The sequence below is a fragment of the Oncorhynchus kisutch genome, linkage group LG22, assembly GCF_002021735.2.
Source record: "Oncorhynchus kisutch isolate 150728-3 linkage group LG22, Okis_V2, whole genome shotgun sequence".
Taxonomy (NCBI): domain Eukaryota; kingdom Metazoa; phylum Chordata; class Actinopteri; order Salmoniformes; family Salmonidae; genus Oncorhynchus; species Oncorhynchus kisutch.
In genome coordinates, this window is record NC_034195.2 from 49,692,565 (window position 1) to 49,714,334 (window position 21,770).

At 46.2% G+C, this 21,770-nt stretch overlaps 1 protein-coding gene across 1 annotated transcript in view; it reads left to right on the top strand.

The window, feature by feature from the left end:
• Positions 1 to 16,404, top strand: part of LOC109867049 (netrin-4-like) — a 30,570-nt gene extending 14,166 nt beyond the window's left edge. The window contains exons 4-10 of the mRNA XM_020455958.2: positions 1,695 to 1,821; positions 2,241 to 2,429; positions 5,004 to 5,220; positions 6,517 to 6,635; positions 6,809 to 6,877; positions 12,484 to 12,657; positions 14,702 to 16,404. Coding sequence (XP_020311547.2) covers positions 1,695 to 1,821; positions 2,241 to 2,429; positions 5,004 to 5,220; positions 6,517 to 6,635; positions 6,809 to 6,877; positions 12,484 to 12,657; positions 14,702 to 14,922 — 1,116 coding nt within the window. The 3' untranslated portion in view covers positions 14,923 to 16,404. The remainder of the gene's footprint in view (positions 1 to 1,694; positions 1,822 to 2,240; positions 2,430 to 5,003; positions 5,221 to 6,516; positions 6,636 to 6,808; positions 6,878 to 12,483; positions 12,658 to 14,701) is intronic.
• Positions 16,405 to 21,770: the final 5,366 nt, after the last annotated feature.

A 21,770-nucleotide genomic window follows, 5' to 3' on the forward strand; every position in this document is an offset into this window, starting at 1 on the left:
CACCTGGCTATCACCTGGCTATCAGCGGAGCCTTGTCTGGCAGCCTCGTTTACTGCCTCTTTAAAAAACATAGCTGATGTGGCTGACCATATCTCCCATCTTCCTATCATTTATGCAGCAGCAGATAAGACATTGTTTGGACTCGCCTTGTTTTGCGCGGCGGTCATCAAAGGAAAAGATGTACAACTGCGAGTTGGATGACCGTTCAAAGCGTATCTTCCCAGTCTGACTTCCCAGTTGCGATGCTTGTTTTCCCAGTCTGACTTCCCAGTTGCGATGCTTGTTTTCCCAGTCTGACTTCCCAGTTGCGATGCTTGTTTTCCCAGTCTGACTTCCCAGTTGCGATGCTTGTTTTCCCAGTCTGACTTCCCAGTTGCGATGCTTGTTTTCCCAGTCTGACTTCCCAGTTGCGATGCTTGTTTTCCCAGTCTGACTTCCCAGTTGCGATGCTTGTTTTTCCAGTCTGACTTCCCAGTTGCGATGCTTGTTTTCCCAGTCTGACTTCCCAGTTGCGATGCTTGTTTTCCCAGTCTGACTTCCCAGTTGCGATGCTTGTTTTCCCAGTCTGACTTCCCAGTTGCGATGCTTGTTTTCCCAGTCTGACTTCCCAGTTGCGATGCTTGTTTTCCCAGTCTGACTTCCCAGTTGCGATGCTTGTTTTCCCAGTCTGACTTCCCAGTTGCGATGCTTGCTGTTAGCCACTGTCACCGATTCCTTCCAAACAACTCATTGTTTTATTTGCGATTTTCAAACTTGTTGTGTAATGTTTATATCAAGTGGCCGATGAGCACCGATACGTTTTATCTATCATTTATCTTCATTATTTATCTTCATTATTTATCTTCATATGACAAGAATTAAAAAGGATTTGCCAGTAGATTGTCTACTTTATTTATGACGATGACTGCTAGCTCAGATTTTAGAAAGTAAGACGTTGACAGTCCAATCAAAGCTACTGTAGATATAATGTCGTTTGACGTTATTTTATCGGACCTTGAGAAGGGAACTTCTAATGTAACTCTATGGCAGTAGCCAAACGGCTCTATGGCAGTAGCCAAACGGCTCTATGGCAGTAGCCAAACGGCTCTATGGCAGTAGCCAAACGGCTTCTTGATGTCTACCCATACTCAAGGCTGGTGACAGTGTCCCCATGAGTGACAGAACACTGAACCAATCACGGTGCAATGCTGAGCCAATCACAGTGCAATGCTCCTATTTTTTGCTGGCCTGCCCCATCATCACAGAAAGCACTGAGCTAGGCTGAAACACCTGCATTTTGCAGCTGCCTGTTTGTATGCAGCTTTATTAGCTCAATGATATATATATATATATATAAAAACATTTTTTTTTACATTGTTTGCAAACTGATGTGACAAAAAAATGTGACACGTATTAATGCCAAAATAACATGCAATACAGGCAATATTTATTTAGGGGGGCTTACCTGTTTTGCATGTTATTTTGGCATTGATACGTGTCACATATCAATTTGCAAACAATATACATATATATATATTTTTTTTGGGGGTGCAAAATATTTGTGTGTCTATATCTGTGTTCCCTATTACAGTAAATATTGCTTTCTCTCTCCCCTGCGCCAGGTCCATGGGAAATGTGGGTGTGACTGTGTGTAACTGTCTGGAACCGTAATTCAGTAATACATACATAATACACTGCTCTCTCCCCTGCGGCAGGTCCATGGGAAATGTGTGTGTAAACACAACACTGCCGGCGACCACTGTGAGCACTGTGTTCCCCTCTACAATGACCAACCCTGGCAAGCTGCCAACGGCATCATAGGAGCACCTCGTGAATGCAAGAGTGAGTCTTACAAGGCCAGGAAGGTCAACCAGCAGAACCACGTACACAACAAGTACATTACCCGATACACACAGCCAGATGTCTTTTTTTGAATTAGTAGTAGTTGTAGAATTCAGTAGGTATATCTTCTTTTACCTATTCAATGCTCTCAAAGGGATCTGTCTTTTTGTTGTTGTTGAAACATTCACATTCAGAAATGACCCCTTGGTGCAAATGTCAATGAAACCTAGTATCTTTACTTTACCTTTGAGAGAATGGAAGCAATGGGAAAACAGAGATGCTTTTAAGGTGGTATTCTGACTAGATATCTTTGCTCTTAACTTGTGTTGTACATGTCTCCCATTGACGTCAATAATGATTTACATGAAAGTCAAGAGTTTTGCACGATTATCTTAGGCGCTTCCTCTTTTCTTTTACAGAGTGCAAGTGTCACGGCCATGCAGATAGCTGTCACTTTGACCGTGGTGTGTGGTTGGCATCGGGACGGCGTAGTGGGACTGTGTGTGACGTCTGCCACCACAACACACAGGGCAGACACTGCCAGAGCTGCCGTAGAGGGTTCTACAGACACCCCAGCAGACCTAGCTCTGCCGCTGACTCCTGCACACGTAAGAGGACAAAACATACCCTCTGCCTGTCCAGATAGCAGGGAACAGAGGTCAAATCATCAAGATAGCAGGGAACAGAGGTCAAATCATTCAGATAGCAGGGAACAGAGGTCAAATCATTCAGATAGCAGGGAACAGAGGTCAAATCATCCAGATAGCAGGGAACAGAGGTCAAATCATAGATATGTGTTTATGGTTGTTGAATCAATTAGACCATGCCCATCTTATTTTGGCCAACTTCCTGATCCTGCTTTGTAGTATACCCCTCAGACCATGGTAACAAGATAGTAACAATGTAGTAACAACAAACTAACAATGTAATAACAACGTAGTAACAATGTAGTAACATAGTAACAACGTAGTAACAACAAACTAACAATGTAGTAACAACGTAGCAACAATGTAGTAACGTAGTAACGATGTAGTAACAACATAGTAACGACGTAGTAACATAGTAACGACGTAGTAACATAGTAACAACGTAGTAACGTAGTAACGATGTAGTAACAGCATAGTAACAACGTAGTAACATAGTAACAACGTAGTAACGTAGTAACGATGTAGTAACAACATAGTAACAACGTAGTAACATAGTAACAACGTAGTAACGATGTAGTAACAACATAGTAACAACATAGTAACATAGTAACAACGTAAGTAACGTAGTAACGATGTAGTAACAACATAGTAACGATGTAGTAACAACAAGTCAGACATGGGTTGTCTACAGCCGTGATAGTCATTAATGCTCTTGAGGAGGTGCAGCACCGCAGGTCTTCACTCCTGCTCAGCAGTGAAACACCTGATTCGGGTGTCATCAAGGTGTTGAAGAGCAGTTGATTAGTTGAATCAGGTGTGATGACGGCACTAAACTGAAACAAAAACATGCAGTAGTGGAAGGTTAGTGGAAGGTTAGTGGAAGGTTAGTGGAAGGTTAGTGGAAGGTAGTCTAGCGGTTAGAGCGTTGAGGGCCAAGCCACTGAAAGGACTTGTAACCGAAAGATTGCAAGATTGAATCCCTGAGCTGACAAGGTAAAAATCTGTCGTTCTGCCCCTGAACAAGGCAGTTAACCCACTGTTCATAGGCCGTCATTGAAAATATGAATTTGTTCTTAACTGACTTGCCTAGTTAAATAAAAGGTAAATAATATAGAACCACTGCGACCACAATGTTATTGCCAACTTATACAATACTGACAATACTTGAGTACTTTTCAGTGCAGGACTAGAAGATCAACCACATCTTTGAGGAATGTGACAGTAATTGAAAACAATAGATGAGTTTCCCATACTCCATGCCTGGCACATTTTTCCCATTCCTGTCCTTTTCCCCAGGCATGCTCTTTCGCTTCGGTCTTTTAAAGAACAAACAAACTGTGTTTGAGAGAAAGAGAAACACAAGTGTGCTCACACACAGGCACGCATACACACATTCATGCATACATACATACACACACACACACACACACACACACACACACACACACACACACACACACACACACACACACACACACACACACACATACATGCACAAACAGACATACACACACAGAGACTGTACACACACACACACATACACAAACATACATACATGCATTCATGCATACATACAGACAGACATACATACAGACATACACACATACATACGTACACACAGGCACGCAAACGCACACATGCACACACACATTCACACACACACACACACTAAAAACCTATCCTTCACCAGGAGAGTCATCAACCAGTAAAAATGTCAGTGTGGAGGGAGAATTATTAACTTTTTGCTTTTACAGTAGTGTGTTTTTACAGTAGTATTGTGTTTCTACAGTAGTAGTGTGTTTTTACAGTAGTGTGTTTCTACAGTAGTATTGTGTTTTTACAGTAGTAGTGTGTTTTTACAGTAGTATTGTGTTTTTACAGTAGTAGTGTGTTTTTACAGTAGTATTGTGTTTCTACAGTAGTAGTGTATTTTTACAGTAGTGTGTTTTTACAGTAGCATTGTGTTTCTACAGTAGTAGTGTGTTTCTACAGTAGTAGTGTGTTTTTACAGTAGTGTGTTTCTACAGTAGTATTGTGTTTTTACAGTAGTATTGTGTTTTTACAGTAGTAGTGTGTTTTTACAGTAGTATTGTGTTTCTACAGTAGTAGTGTGTTTTTACAGTAGTGTGTTTTTACAGTAGCATTGTGTTTCTACAGTAGTAGTGTGTTTCTACAGTAGTAGTGTGTTTCTACAGTAGTAGTGTGTTTTTACAGTAGTGTGTTTCTACAGTAGTAGTGTGTTTTTACAGTAGTAGTGGGTTTTTACAGTAGTAGTGTGTTTTTACAGTGGTGTGATGTATCCTCAGGGTTAAATACATACTCCCGTGCGTGCGTGTGCTGTTGTTTTGTCTGGGACGTATGGTATGGAATTAAGTATCTTTTTTTCTGAATAAAGTCAAGAAACATATCCCGAGGGCCACACTATTAAAGACATGAATAAATGAGCTCCGTATGTTGGATATAATGGTAGGAATGTGCTAATCTCTCCCTCTCTGATCTGTTCTGTTTGTCCCTCCTCTTACCCCATACCAACAGCATGTGCCTGCCACCCTGTAGGGTCTAGACCCGCGATCTCAGGTGGCCAGGACCTCTGTAACCCTAGCAACGGGGCATGCACCTGCAGATCGGGCGTGGGCGGACCTCTCTGTGACAGATGCATTGTAGGGTTCTGGGGCTTCCATGGTTACGGGTGCAGACCGTGTGACTGTACAGGTGGGGACTGTGATCCCTACACCGGGGACTGCTTGTCTGGGTAAGTGTCTATGGATTCATATAGTAGGCTGCGTTCCAAATAGCACCCTATATTCTCTATTGGCCCTGTTCACATGTATAGTGAACAGGGAGCCATTTGAGACACAGACTATGCATATTCACTAGTACTTTTAGTATACTGTAACTCACCTGAAAGTCTCTCATTGACATCAATGAATAATTAATCAGACGGTTATCCTGAACCTGAATCAGACCCTTAATGAAGTAGTCTCCTCTACCCAGACGTCTCTCTCTGTGGTGTAGTCTCCTCTACCCAGACGTCTCTCTCTGTGGTGTAGTCTCCTCTACCCAGACGTCTCTCTCTGTGGTGTAGTCTCCTCTACCCAGACGGCTCTCTCTGGGGTGTAGTCTCTACCCAGGCGATTCTCTCTGTGGTGTAGTCTCCTCTCTCTGTGGTGTAGTCTCCTCTATCCAGACGGCTCTCTCTGTGGTGTAGTCTCCTCTACCCAGATGGCTCTCTCTGTGGTGTAGTCTCCTCTACCCAGATGGCTCTCTCTGTGGTGTAGTCTCCTCTACCCAGACGGCTCTCTCTGTGGTGTAGTCTCCTCTACCCAGACGGCTCTCTCTGTGGTGTAGTCTCCTCTACCCAGACGGCTCTCTCTGTGGTGTAGTCTCCTCTATCCAGACGGCTCTCTCTGTGGTGTAGTCTCCTCTACCCAGACGGCTCTCTCTGTGGTGTAGTCTCCTCTACCCAGACGGCTCTCTCTGTGGTGTAGTCTCCTCTATCCAGACGGCTCTCTCTGTGATGTAGTCTCCTCTACCCAGACGGCTCTCTTTGTGGTGTAGACTCCTCCCTCTGTGGTGTAGACTCCTCCCTCTGTGGTGTAGTCTCCTCTACCCAGACGGCTCTCTCTGTGGTGTAGTCTCCTCTACCCAGACGGCTCTCTCTGGGGTGTAGTCTCCTCTATCCAGACGGCTCTCTCTGTGGTGTAGTCTCCTCTACCCAGACGGCTCTCTCTGTGGTGTAGTCTCCTCTACCCAGATGGCTCTCTCTGTGGTGTAGTCTCCTCTACCCAGACGGCTCTCTCTGTGGTGTAGTCTCCTCTATCCAGACGGCTCTCTCTGTGGTGTAGTCTCCTCTATCCAGACGGCTCTCTCTGCGGTAGCAATTGAACCTGGGGATGACGTTATTAATGGAGTAGTCTTTATCTTAATGCAAAGTAAGTATGTAGAGGTGTATTCATGGATTGTATGGCTAGCAGGCAGTGCTATGTTTGACCAGAGTTTCCTCTGTGGTGTTTTGTGTTGTGATGTGATGTGTTGTGTTGTGTTCCAGCTCAGATCTGGACGTGTACTATACAGGAGGTGACAGCCACATACACAGAGGACCTAGCAGTAGTGAGCTAGCAACACTGTTTAGGGTGGAGGAGCTGTTCTCTGCACTGCACCACTCTGGTGAGTCATGGGTTATACACAAAAGCATGGGCACGCATGTAGGCACGCACACATGCAAGAAAGCAGACACACTATCTATACACACACACACACACACATCTATACACACACACGGATATATAATGTATAAGCGTAATCTACAGTACATGTTATTGTTTTCCCTGTCTTTCCAGAGAAATGTCAGTGTAAGGTGGTGCCTATAGGCAGCCCCAAACTCTTCTGTGCCAACGAGTATGACTACGGTAGGTGGGACATACAGTAATACTAAGAAAGATACGCGTGGGAAAAGTTCCTGGGAAAAACAATCATATTAATCTTAACTTTACAAGATATGAAAAGACTTAAACAATAGGAGAACATAAAGCAGAGTTGGTTGTAGATCAAAAGGAGATGTTTGAGGTTAACCACTCCTATGTTAGCCAACTCCCACGGGCCTGATATGCATAACAACGACCATAGAAGTTGGCTATAAAGCACAAACAAATCTGGGACCAGACTGTAGTGAACGATGCCAGTAGAATGGAAAAGGAAATCCCCCCCCCCCCCTCCTGTTTGTAGTGGCAATTGAACCGCTTGCAGAACGAATTAGACAGGACTCAAACGTAACAGGTATCAGTATTGGTAAACATGAATATCAATTTGACTTATTTGCCAATGATCTACTGGCAAGATGGCGGTGACAGACATGGCAGCTTTGCTTCTAGCTCCTAAGCAACTTTGCAGTATTTAGTTTTTTTGGGGTGTTATTTCTTACATTATCAGCCCAGAATGTTTTTTGGGGTGTTATTTCTTACATTATCAGCCCAGAATGTTTTTTGGGGTGTTATTTCTTACATTATCAGCCCAGAATGTTTTTTGGGGTGTTATTTCTTACATTATCAGCCCAGAATGTTTTTTGTGTTATTACATACAGCCGGAAAGAACATTTTGATATCAGAGCGGCGGCATTACGAACCAGGAACACGACTTTCCCGAATTGGATCCTTTGTTCGTACCCCCCCAGGGCAATTTAATTTATCCCAGAAGCTGCTCCAAGACGCCACCGGCGGAGAGAGGTATTTGGAGTGGACTTGTAGTCCGGCTCAGGAGGCGTGCACGCCATCCACGGTTTCCTAGTATATTAATTGCTAATGTTCAGTCTCTGGACAATAAAGTGGACAAGCTCAGGGCGAGGATCTCCTTCCAGAGAGACATCAGGGACTGTAACATACTCTGTTTTGTGGAATAATGGCTCTCTCCTGATATACTGTCCCCGTCCATACAGCCAGCTGGGTTCTCAGTACATCGCACAGACGGGAATAAAGAACTCCCCGGGAAGAGGAAGGGCGGTGGTATGTTTCATGATTAACCACTCAGGGTGTGATTGTGATAACATACAGAAACTCAAGTCCTTTTGTTCACCCAACCTAGAGTACCTCACAATCAAATGCTGACTGTATTACCTTCCAAGAGAATTCTCTTCAGTTATAGTCACAGCCGTGTACACTACTGTTCAAAAGTTTGGGGTCTCTTAGAAATGTCCTTGTTTTCCATGACAACATACATGAAATTAGTTGCAAAATGGATAGGAAACATAGTCAAGATGTTGACAAGGTTATATAATAATGATTTTTAATAAAACTTTGCTTTCGTCAAAGAATCCTCCATTTGCAGCAATTACAGCCTTGCAGACCTTTGGCATTCAAGTATTCTAGCAATCTGAATAGATTTCACCCCATGCTTCCTGAAGCACCTCCCACAAGTTGGATTGGTTTGATGGGCACATCTACCATACGGTCAAGCTGCGCCCACAATAGGGTTGAGATCCGGTGACTGTGCTGGCCACTCCATTATAGACAGAATGAATACCAGCTGACTGCTTCTTCCCTAAATAGTTATTGCATCGTTTGGAGCTTTGCTTTGGGTCATTGGCCTGTTCTAGGAGGAAATTAGCTCCAATTAAGCACCGTCCACAGGGTATGGTGTTGCAAAATGGAGTGATAGCCTTCCTTCTTCAAGATCCCTTTTACCCTGTACAACTCTCCCACTTTACCACCACCAAAGCACCCCCATACCATCACATTGCCTCCACCATGCTTGACAGATGGCGTCAAGCACTCCCTCAGCATCTTTTCATTTTTTTTGTGTCTCACAAATGTTCTTCTATGTGATCCGAACACCTCAAATTTAGATTTGTCTGTCCATAACACTTTTTCCAATCTTCCTCTGTCCAGTGTCTGTGTTCTTTTCTTTTTATTGGCCAGTCTGAGATATGGTGTTTTCTTTGCAACTCTGCCTAGAAGGCCAGCATCCCAGAGTCATCTCTTCACTGTTGACATTGAGACTGGTGTTTTGTGGGTACTATTTAATGAAGCTGCCAGTTGAGGACTTGTGAGGCATCTGTTTCTCAAACTAGACACTCTTAATGTTCATGTTTATATCCCAGGACAAATTAGCTAGCAACAGCAAGCTAGCTAAATAGGACAAATGATCTAGCAAGTGCAAGCTAACTAGCTAAATTGCCATACATGTTTAATGCTTTTTGACCTGTCCACAAATTAATGTCATTGGTTCAGAGTTTGTTTTGATATTTTAACCTGTGTGTCGTGATCGTGTTTGGTGTAGGGGGACAAAATAAATGTATGCACGATAGCGCACGATGGGCGCAGCCGGTTTGGGTTCCGTGTAAGGGAGTAGTTTCTTGGCAATTTCTCACACGGAATAGTCTTCACTTCTCAGAACAAGAATAGACTGTATAGACTTAATCAGATGTTCTTACATAAACGCTTGTTATGCTTTCACCGAAAAGCTTTATTGAAATCTGACACACCAGGTGGATTATCAACAAGTTAAGCTGTGTTTTGCTATATTGCACTTGTGATTTCATGAAAATTAAATATTTGTTGTAATTTAATTTGAATTTGGCGCTTTGCAATTCAGCGGATGTTGACGAAAATGATCCCGCTAACGGGATGGATGCATCAAGAAGTTAACAAAGCAAATTTGAGGAAAATGCTACGGAAGTACTATCAACACATTGACTGTAGTACCAACGCTGCTAAAATGCTCGACCATTGCTACTCCCCCTTCCGGGATGCCTACAAGGCCCTCCCCCGCCCTTCGGCAAATCAGAATACGGCTCCATTTTTCTCCTCCCTTCCTATAGGCAGAAACTCATACAGGAAGTACCCGTGCTAAGGTCTATTCAACGCTGGTCTGACCAATCGGAATGCATGCTTCAAGATTGATTTGATCACGCGGACTGGGATATGTTCCCGGGTAGCCACTGAAAATAACCTTGACGTTTACACGGACACAATGTCATCAGGAAATGTATAGGAGATGTTCCCAATGTGACTATTAAAATCTACCCAAACCAGAAACCGTGGGTAGATGGTAGCATTCGTGCAAAACTAAAAGCGAGAACCACCTCATTTAACCGTTGCAAGGTGACTGGGAATATGGTTAAATACAAACAGTGTAGATATTCCATCCGTAAGGCAATGAAACAGGCAAAATGTCAGTACAGAGGAAAAAGTAGAGTTGCAATTCAACGGCTCAGACACAAGACGTATGTGGCAGGGTCTACAGACAATCACTGAAAAGGAAAACCAGCCAAATGGCGGACACCGAATTCTTGCTCCTGGACAATTTGAACACCTTCTTCACGCGCTTTAAGAATAATACAGTGCCTCCGACGCGGCCCACTCCCAAGGACTGTAGGCTATTGTTCTCTGTGGGCGACGTAAGACATTTAAGTGTGTTAACCCTCGCAAGATGGCCTCACTAGCTGCATCCTCAGAGCATGCGGAGACCAGCTGGCTGGAGTGTTTACCGACATATTCAATCATTAAGCTCGGGGCACTGGGTCTGAACCCCGCCCTGTGCAACTGGCTCCTGGACATCCTGACGGGCCACCCCCTGGTGGTGAAGGTAGGAAACAACACCAATTTGCTGATCCTCAACACAGGCGGGGTGGTGCCAGGAAATAATTTCTCCCTCAACGTCAACAAAATGAAGGAGCTGATCATAGACTTCAGGAAACACATCAATGGGACCGCTTCAAGTTCCCTCGGCGTACACATCACAGACAATCCCATATTGTCCACCCACAGAGACAGTGTGGTGAAAAAGGTTCAACAGCCACGGCCTGTTCACCCCACAACAGTGTTTATAGATGCACAATTGAGGGCAAAAAAAAGAAATCACCATTTACAGCAATCCTTTTAAGTGGACCATAAAAAATAGAAAATATTTAGGATGCTTAATAAGTGACAACAAATATATAAAAATAACTTTATTTCATTACTCAACAATATGAAAGCAGATCTAATTAAATTGAATAGTCTTACAGGTAGAATAAATGTTTGGAATGGCTAAAGTTTGCAAAAGTTTTGGAATATTTTTTCTAGGTAATACCAATTACACCATCGGAGACATTCTTTAAAAAAGTATACTTGGTCACAACAGACTTTATTTGGCCAAATAAAATATAATATATAATAAAAAGGAACATTTTACATCTTCCTAAGTCAATGGTTGGTTTAAACCATCCAGACATGGAATTGGATCAAGTCGCCACCCAAGGCTTTTACTACAGACAGATAGTTAGATACACTAAAGAGGAACAATGGGTACATATTGAAGATGTGCATGCTCATCCCCAGAATCATTTTGTGTCTGTTTTCAAAGAACAAAGCTAAAAACATTAAACAACTTCATCGTTAAGAAAATTCTACGTATTCTAAAACAACCAATATCACTTCATAAAGCACAACCTTATGAAACAATCCTTAGATAGCTTTTCAGAATTCACTAATAAAATAGTCCTCATGGAAAACTAAAGGCATAGAAACCATAATTGACTTGGTAACAGGAAATACATTTATTTCCATGACAGAATTATTAAAAAGTAATTTTGGACTGACCAATGTAGAAAGAATTACATATCACAACATTTATATTTGAAGTCTTGTGGACATCAGAGAAACCTTAATGATATCCATGTGATAGGTAAGATATACAATACCTTGCAGAGTCTATCCAACTGACAATCTCTTAGGGAAAAAAATGAACAATTAGACCCGAGATTTAAACAGAACTGATGTTGACTCAAGACGGAAGGAAAGTTGGAGCATAACTAACAAAATGACAGTTAACAAAAATGTAGGCTTAATCCAGTATAAACTAATGTATAGAATTGACTATACAAGAGACAAAATTCACAAATTCCACAGTAAAACTAACAATGACTCAATAATTCATGCCTTCCGGGAATGCTAGAATGTCCAAAAGTTATGGGTGGAGCTAGAAAGTCAGTTGTCAGAAGTATTACAATATAAACGTACTTTTAATCCGTCTGTCTGCATATTTCAAGATGGCGTATGGGGGTTTGTAGTGAGAGACCCAATTGGTTGGACGATTCTCTTGTCAATCATCTGGAGAAAAAAATGTAAATACTAAAAACTTGGAAATCAATCAATCCTCCATCGTTAACACAATGGAAAAATCTAACGATGTAAACGATTTAAATACACAATGGTGCAGTTTGTGGCGGAAAATGATGTGTACACTGGAGATGACCGTGTGTGCTAGTGGGTCTGGGCAGGGTTGATGTAGTTGATGTTTCTATGACTTTGTCGTTTTGTATGTGTATGTTTTGTATTGTTCATAAAACATCAAATTAAATCTTACAAAAAAATTGATAATAATACAGAATTGAAGAGGAAATGCTAACAGGAAATGCTAACAGGAAATGCTAACTCACTGCATGTTTCAGTAGTAAATGGTGCCAGCAGAATTGAAAAGGGGTTGACGCCAACAGTATTGAGATTGATTGATTGATCAGATGGTGTGTGTGTGTTCACAGTGCTGATGGTGAGGATCATTGCGGCCCGTGATCAGGGCTCCCATGCTGAGGTGGAGGTTAAGGTAAAGAAGGTCCTGTACCACGGCAGCCAGGTGAACATCAAGAAAGGTCACATCACCCTCTACCCAGAATCCTGGACCACCCGAGGGTGCACCTGCCCCCTCCTTAACCCAGGTGAGCTCTTACGGTTTGGCCAGGCAACAGGACCTCGACTGCTTCTTGCCCTAATAGTTATTTTCTCTGACGTCGCTGGATACCTACCTGCCTTGTAGGTAGGTATGAAAACTCTGAACACCTTAAGCAGATGGGTAACTCCATATATGGGTAAATAGGCCTCACACTACCTTAAGCAGATGGATGGGTAACTCCATATATGGGTAAATAGGCCTCACACTACCTTAAGCAGATGGATGGGTAACTCCATATATGGGTAAATAGGCCTCACACTACCTTAAGCAGATGGATGGGTAACTCCATATATGGGTAAATAGGCCTCACACTACCTTAAGCAGATGGATGGGTAACTCCATATATGGGTAAATAGGCCTCACACTACCTTAAGCAGATGGATGGGTAACTCCATATATGGGTAAATAGGCCTCACACTACCTTAAGCAGATGGATGGGTAACCCCATATATGGGTAAATAAGCCTCACACTACCTTAAGCAGATGGATGGGTAACTCCATATATGGGTAAATAGGCCTCACACTACCTTAAGCAGATGGATGGGTAACCCCATATATGGGTAAATAGGCCTCACACTACCTTAAGCAGATGGATGGGTAACTCCATATATGGGTAAATAGGCCTCACACTACCTTAAGCAGATGGATGGGTAACTCCATATATGGGTAAATAGGCCTCACACTACCTTAAGCAGATGGATGGGTAACTCCATATATGGGTAAATAGGCCTCACACTACCTTAAGCAGATGGATGGGTAACTCCATATATGGGTAAATAGGCCTCACACTACCTTAAGCAGATGGATGGGTAACTCCATATATGGGTAAATAGGCCTCACACTACCTTAAGCAGATGGATGGGTAACTCCATATATGGGTAAATAGGCCTCACACTACCTTAAGCAGATGGATGGGTAACCCCATATATGGGTAAATAGGCCTCACACTACCTTAAGCAGATGGATGGGTAACTCCATATATGGGTAAATAGGCCTCACACTACCGTAAGCAGATGGATGGGTAACTCCATATATGGGTAAATAGGCCTCACACTACCTTAAGCAGATGGATGGGTAACTCCATATATGGGTAAATAGGCCTCACACTACCTTAAGCAGATGGATGGGTAACTCCATATATGGGTAAATAGGCCTCACACTACCTTAAGCAGATGGATGGGTAACTCCATATATGGGTAAATAGGCCTCACACTACCTTAAGCAGATGGATGGGTACCTCCATATATGGGTAAATAGGCCTCACACTACCTTAAGCAGATGGATGGGTAACTCCATATATGGGTAAATAGGCCTCACACTACCTTAAGCAGATGGATGGGTACCTCCATATATGGGTAAATAGGCCTCACACTACCTTAAGCAGATGGATGGGTAACTCCATATATGGGTAAATAGGCCTCACACTACCTTAAGCAGATGGATGGGTAACTCCATATATGGGTAAATAGGCCTCACACTACCTTAAGCAGATGGATGGGTAACTCCATATATGGGTAAATAGGCCTCACACTACCTTAAGCAGATGGATGGGTAACTCCATATATGGGTAAATAGGCCTCACACTACCTTAAGCAGATGGATGGGTAACTCCATATATGGGTAAATAGGCCTCACACTACCTTAAGCAGATGGATGGGTAACTCCATATATGGGTAAATAGGCCTCACACTACCTTAAGCAGATGGATGGGTAACTCCATATATGGGTAAATAGGCCTCACACTACCTTAAGCAGATGGATGGGTAACTCCATATATGGGTAAATAGGCCTCACACTACCTTAAGCAGATGGATGGGTAACTCCATATATGGGTAAATAGGCCTCACACTAGACACTTGTACATTAGATACCTCACTGCAACCTTTATCTGGTTCACTATAGCATTCTATATATTTTTTTAAACAGTATTTAAAGCCTGGGTAATACCCCACTCTATCAGTGTCCATTAAAAGTAAATTGACTGAATATAAACTGGAATTGACCCTGCTCTCTCTATTCTACTCCCCCAGGATCAGAGTATCTGGTGGGGGGCCACGAGGACCGGAGGACGGGTCGTCTGCTGGTGAACACCAAGAGCCTGGTCAAACCCTGGAGGCCCAGCCTGGGACGCAAGCTCCTGCACCTCCTCAACAAACACTGTAGCTCTTCCTCCTCCTCTTACTCTTCAAGGAAGACTGTAACAGAGAGACTGCAGAATGAAAACGTCTTTAGTCTGCAGAAGAAAAACTAGAGCCATGGAACAAGATGAAGAGAGGGATGGAGAGTTAAAAGTTATCCATGTTTTGGTGGATTGCATGAGAAGGACGATGAGCCGAATATAAAGACGTGTGAGAGTGTATTTTTGGACGAATGTGGGCTGGACATGGGGATACAGCCACAGCTTTGGCAATATGGGGAAAGGAGAACTATTTTGCCATTCAGGGCCTCATTTGCCTGTTTCATCCACAGACCCACGGAACACATTTCTGAAACGAAGACCTCCACGGCAGGACCATGAGCTGAATGGCACTATGTGGCTCAGTTGGAAAGGGCATGGCGCTGGCAACACTGAGGTTGTGGGTTCAATTCCTGCAGGGATCATAAACAAAAACATATGCAAAAAAATGTATGCACTCACTGTATTGCAAGTCACTTTGGTTAAACGTGTGAGTCTGCTTAGTGGTATATATTGGATTATATAATATGATGACAGGCAGCTGCACAGAGACAGAGTACAGACTCTCGTCTCCTTTTTTACAGGAAGAGGAAAATACGTTTCCAAAGGGAAGACCAGATATCCTGAGTGAAGGTTTACTGTCTGAGGAAGATTGATTGATTGATCTGACTTCTCATTCTGATCTTGGATGTTCCAGTCCCAAAGACATAAGAGCCACTGGGCTGGTGTTTAAATCCACTTTAGATTTGTCTCAGACTATAGTTGAAACCAAAACAAATATAGAACTAAAAGGATATTATTAATGAATGTTTTATCATACTGTCTATGAAATGGCAGAGATCTCTATCTTCTAGGATTAGCCTTCTGATCTATCCAAGGTTTTATGTTTGGTGTCCTGATGTTTGTATCCTCAGTTCCTGGAGTTATTGGCAGTAAAGCTGCAGAAGCATCATCGCGTGTGTGTGTGTGTGTGTGTGTCCACAAACTCGCTGTCCCTGGCTCGAAGGGACTGAGCAGGCCTTAACAAGTAGTATCTCCTGGTCTCCTGGAGCGGAAGAAGAGTAGAGAGAGAACAGAAAGTCTGTCTGGACCCCTCTGGGACTAAAGCACTGAAGACGCTCTCAGTTAGAATTGAACTGACGTCACGTCTTCCCTCACTCTCAGTCTGATTTCAATGACTCTCTGTCAGGTTTATGTCAAAACATGACATGCTGATGTTGTCTACTTACTCACATGGTTTGGTGTCCTCACTTCTATTGCACTCAGGGATGTAGTGGTAAAAACCTCTGAACACCTTAAACAGATGGGTAACCCCATATAAGGGGCAAATAGGACTCTTATTTTATTTGATTGGGCATAAGTGTGATCTAATCACATTGGTTCACCAGGAATGAATCCTACAGATCATGTGGCAAAGTCAGGAGATGTCCGTGTACTCAGATCTAGAATGGTGAACTGAGTTTACGTTTATTTATTTAAATGGGCAAGTCAGTTAAAAACCGATTCTTATTTACAAAGACAGCCTACCCCAGACAACACTGTGCTCCACCCTATGGTACTCCCAATGACAGCCCACCCCAGACAACACCCAATGGTACTCCCAATGACAGCCCACCCCAGACAACACTGTGCACCACCCTATGGTACTCCCAATGACAGCCCACCCCAGACAACACCCAATGGTACTCCCAATGACAGCCCACCCCAGACAACACTGTGCACCACCCTATGGTACTCCCAATGACAGCCCACCCCAGACAACACAGTGCACCACCCTATGGTACTCCCAATGACAGCCCACCCCAGACAACACCCTATGGTACTCCCAATGACAGCCCACCCCAGACAACACTGTGCACCACACTATGGTACTCCCAATGACAGCCTACCCCTGACAACACTGTGCACCACCCTATGGTACTCCCAATGACAGCCTACCCCAGACAACACTGTGCTCCACCCTATGGTACTCCCAATGACAGCCCACCCGATACAACACCCAATGGTACTCCCAATGACAGCCCACCCCAGACAACACAGTGCACCACCCTATGGTACTCCCAATGACAGCCCACCCCAGACAACACAGTGCACCACCCTATGGTACTCCCAATGACAGCCCACCCCAGACAACACAGTGCACCACCCTATGGTACTCCCAATGACAGCCCACCCCAGACAACACAGTGCACCACCCTATGGTACTCCCAATGACAGCCCACCCCAGACAACACCCAATGGTACTCCCAATGACAGCCCACCCCAGACAACACTGTGCACCACCCTATGGTACTCCCAATGACAGCCCACCCCAGACAACACAGTGCACCACCCTATGGTACTCCCAATGACAGCCCACCCCAGACAACACCCAATGGTACTCCCAATGACAGCCCACCCCAGACAACACTGTGCACCACCCTATGGTACTCCCAATGACAGCCCACCCCAGACAACACAGTGCACCACCCTATGGTACTCCCAATGACAGCCCACCCCAGACAACACCCTATGGTACTCCCAATGACAGCCCACCCCAGACAACACTGTGCACCACACTATGGTACTCCCAATGACAGCCTACCCCAGACAACACTGTGCTCCACCCTATGGTACTCCCAATGACAGCCCACCTGATACAACACCCAATGGTACTCCCAATGACAGCCCACCCCAGACAACACAGTGCACCACCCTATGGTACTCCCAATGACAGCCCACCCCAGACAACACAGTGCACCACCCTATGGTACTCCCAATGACAGCCCACCCCAGACAACACAGTGCACCACCCTATGGTACTCCCAATGACAGCCCACCCCAGACAACACAGTGCACCACCCTATGGAACTCCCAATGACAGCCCACCCCAGACAACACCCTATGGTACTCCCAATGACAGCCCACCCCAGACAAGACTGTGCACCACACTATGGTACTCCCAATGACAGCCTACCCCAGACAACACTGTGCACCACCCTATGGTACTCCCAATGACAGCTCACCCCAGACAACACTGTGCACCACCCTATGGTACTCCCAATGACAGCCCACCCCAGACAACACTGTGCACCACCCTATGGTACTCCCAATGACAGCCCACCCCAGACAACACAGTGCACCACCCTATGGTACTCCCAATGACAGCCCACCCCAGACAACACCCAATGGTACTCCCAATGACAGCCCACCCCAGACAACACTGTGCACCACCCTATGGTACTCCCAATGACAGCCCACCCCAGACAACACAGTGCACCACCCTATGGTACTCCCAATGACAGCCCACCCCAGACAACACCCAATGGTACTCCCAATGACAGCCCACCCCAGACAACACTGTGCACCACCCTATGGTACTCCCAATGACAGCCCACCCCAGACAACACAGTGCACCACCCTATGGTACTCCCAATGACAGCCCACCCCAGACAACACCCTATGGTACTCCCAATGACAGCCCACCCCAGACAACACTGTGCACCACACTATGGTACTCCCAATGACAGCCTACCCCAGACAACACTGTGCTCCACCCTATGGTACTCCCAATGACAGCCCACCCGATACAACACCCAATGGTACTCCCAATGACAGCCCACCCCAGACAACACAGTGCACCACCCTATGGTACTCCCAATGACAGCCCACCCCAGACAACACAGTGCACCACCCTATGGTACTCCCAATGACAGCCCACCCCAGACAACACAGTGCACCACCCTATGGTACTCCCAATGACAGCCCACCCCAGACAACACAGTGCACCACCCTATGGAACTCCCAATGACAGCCCACCCCAGACAACACCCTATGGTACTCCCAATGACAGCCCACCCCAGACAAGACTGTGCACCACACTATGGTACTCCCAATGACAGCCTACCCCAGACAACACTGTGCACCACCCTATGGTACTCCCAATGACAGCTCACCCCAGACAACACTGTGCACCACCCTATGGTACTCCCAATGACAGCCCACCCCAGACAACACTGTGCACCACCCTATGGTACTCCCAATGACAGCCTACCCCAGACAACACTGTGCACCACCCTATGGTACTCCCAATGACAGCTCACCCCAGACAACACTGTGCACCACCCTATGGTACTCCCAATGACAGCCCACCCCAGACAACACTGTGCACCACCCTATGGTACTCCCAATGACAGCCCACCCCAGACAACACCCTATGGTACTCCCAATGACAGCCCACCCCAGACAACACCCTATGGTACTCCCAATGACAGCCCACCCCAGACAACACAGTGCACCACCGTATGGTACTCCCATTGACAGCCCACCTCAGACAACACAGTGCACCACCCTATGGTACTCCCAATGACAGCCCACCCCAGACAACACAGTGCACCACCCTATGGTACTCCCAATGACAGCCCACCCCAAACAACACCCTATGGTACTCCCAATGACAGCCCACCCCAGACAACACTGTGCACCACACTATGGTACTCCCAATGACAGCCTACCCCAGACAACACTGTGCACCACCCTATGGTACTCCCAATGACAGCCTACCCCAGACAACACCCAATGGTACTCCCAATGACAGCCCACCCCAGACAACACTGTGCACCACCCTATGGTACTCCCAATGACAGCCCACCCCAGACAACACCCAATGGTACTCCCAATGATAGCCCACCCCAGACAACACAGTGCACCACCCTATGGTACTCCCAATGACAGCCCACCCCAGACAACACAGTGCACCCCCCTATGGTACTCCCAATGACAGCCCACCCCAGACAACACAGTGCACCACCCTATGGTACTCCCAATGACAGCCCACCCCAGACAACACAGTGCACCACCCTATGGTACTCCCAATGACAGCCCACCCCAGACAACACCCTATGGTACTCCCAATGACAGCCCACCCCAGACAACACTGTGCACCACACTATGGTACTCCCAATGACAGCCTACCCCAGACAACACTGTGCTCCACCCTATGGTACTCCCAATGACAGCCCACCCCAGACAACACAGTGCACCACCCTATGGTACTCTCAATGACAGCCCACCCCAGACAACACCCTATGGTACTCCCAATGACAGCCCACCCCAGACAACACTGTGCACCACACTATGGTACTCCCAATGACAGCCTACCCCAGACAACACTGTGCACCACCCTATGGTACTCCCAATGACAGCCTACCCCAGACAACACCCAATGGTACTCCCAATGACAGCCCACCCCAGACAACACTGTGCACCACCCTATGGTACTCCCAATGACAGCCCACCCCAGACAACACCCAATGGTACTCCCAATGACAGCCCACCCCAGACAACACAGTGCACCACCCTATGGTACTCCCAATGACAGCCCACCCCAGACAACACAGTGCACCACCCTATGGTACTCCCAATGACAGCCCACCCCAGACAACACAGTGCACCACCCTATGGTACTCCCAATGACAGCCCACCCCAGACAAGACTGTGCACCACACTATGGTACTCCCAATGACAGCCTACCCCAGACAACACTGTGCACCACCCTATGGTACTCCCAATGACAGCTCACCCCAGACAACACTGTGCACCACCCTATGGTACTCCCAATGACAGCCCACCCCAGACAACACTGTGCACCACCCTATGGTACTCCCAATGACAGCCTACCCCAGACAACACTGTGCACCACCCTATGGTACTCCCAATGACAGCTCACCCCAGACAACACTGTGCACCACCCTATGGTACTCCCAATGACAGCCCACCCCAGACAACACTGTGCACCACCCTATGGTACTCCCAATGACAGCCCACCCCAGACAACACCCTATGGTACTCCCAATGACAGCCCACCCCAGACAACACCCTATGGTACTCCCAATGACAGCCCACCCCAGACAACACAGTGCACCACCGTATGGTACTCCCATTGACAGCCCACCTCAGACAACACAGTGCACCACCCTATGGTACTCCCAATGACAGCCCACCCCAGACAACACAGTGCACCACCCTATGGTACTCCCAATGACAGCCCACCCCAAACAACACCCTATGGTACTCCCAATGACAGCCCACCCCAGACAACACTGTGCACCACACTATGGTACTCCCAATGACAGCCTACCCCAGACAACACTGTGCACCACCCTATGGTACTCCCAATGACAGCCTACCCCAGACAACACCCAATGGTACTCCCAATGACAGCCCACCCCAGACAACACTGTGCACCACCCTATGGTACTCCCAATGACAGCCCACCCCAGACAACACCCAATGGTACTCCCAATGATAGCCCACCCCAGACAACACAGTGCACCACCCTATGGTACTCCCAATGACAGCCCACCCCAGACAACACAGTGCACCCCCCTATGGTACTCCCAATGACAGCCCACCCCAGACAACACAGTGCACCACCCTATGGTACTCCCAATGACAGCCCACCCCAGACAACACAGTGCACCACCCTATGGTACTCCCAATGACAGCCCACCCCAGACAACACCCTATGGTACTCCCAATGACAGCCCACCCCAGACAACACTGTGCACCACACTATGGTACTCCCAATGACAGCCTACCCCAGACAACACTGTGCTCCACCCTATGGTACTCCCAATGACAGCCCACCCCAGACAACACAGTGCACCACCCTATGGTACTCTCAATGACAGCCCACCCCAGACAACACCCTATGGTACTCCCAATGACAGCCCACCCCAGACAACACTGTGCACCACACTATGGTACTCCCAATGACAGCCTACCCCAGACAACACTGTGCACCACCCTATGGTACTCCCAATGACAGCCTACCCCAGACAACACCCAATGGTACTCCCAATGACAGCCCACCCCAGACAACACTGTGCACCACCCTATGGTACTCCCAATGACAGCCCACCCCAGACAACACCCAATGGTAC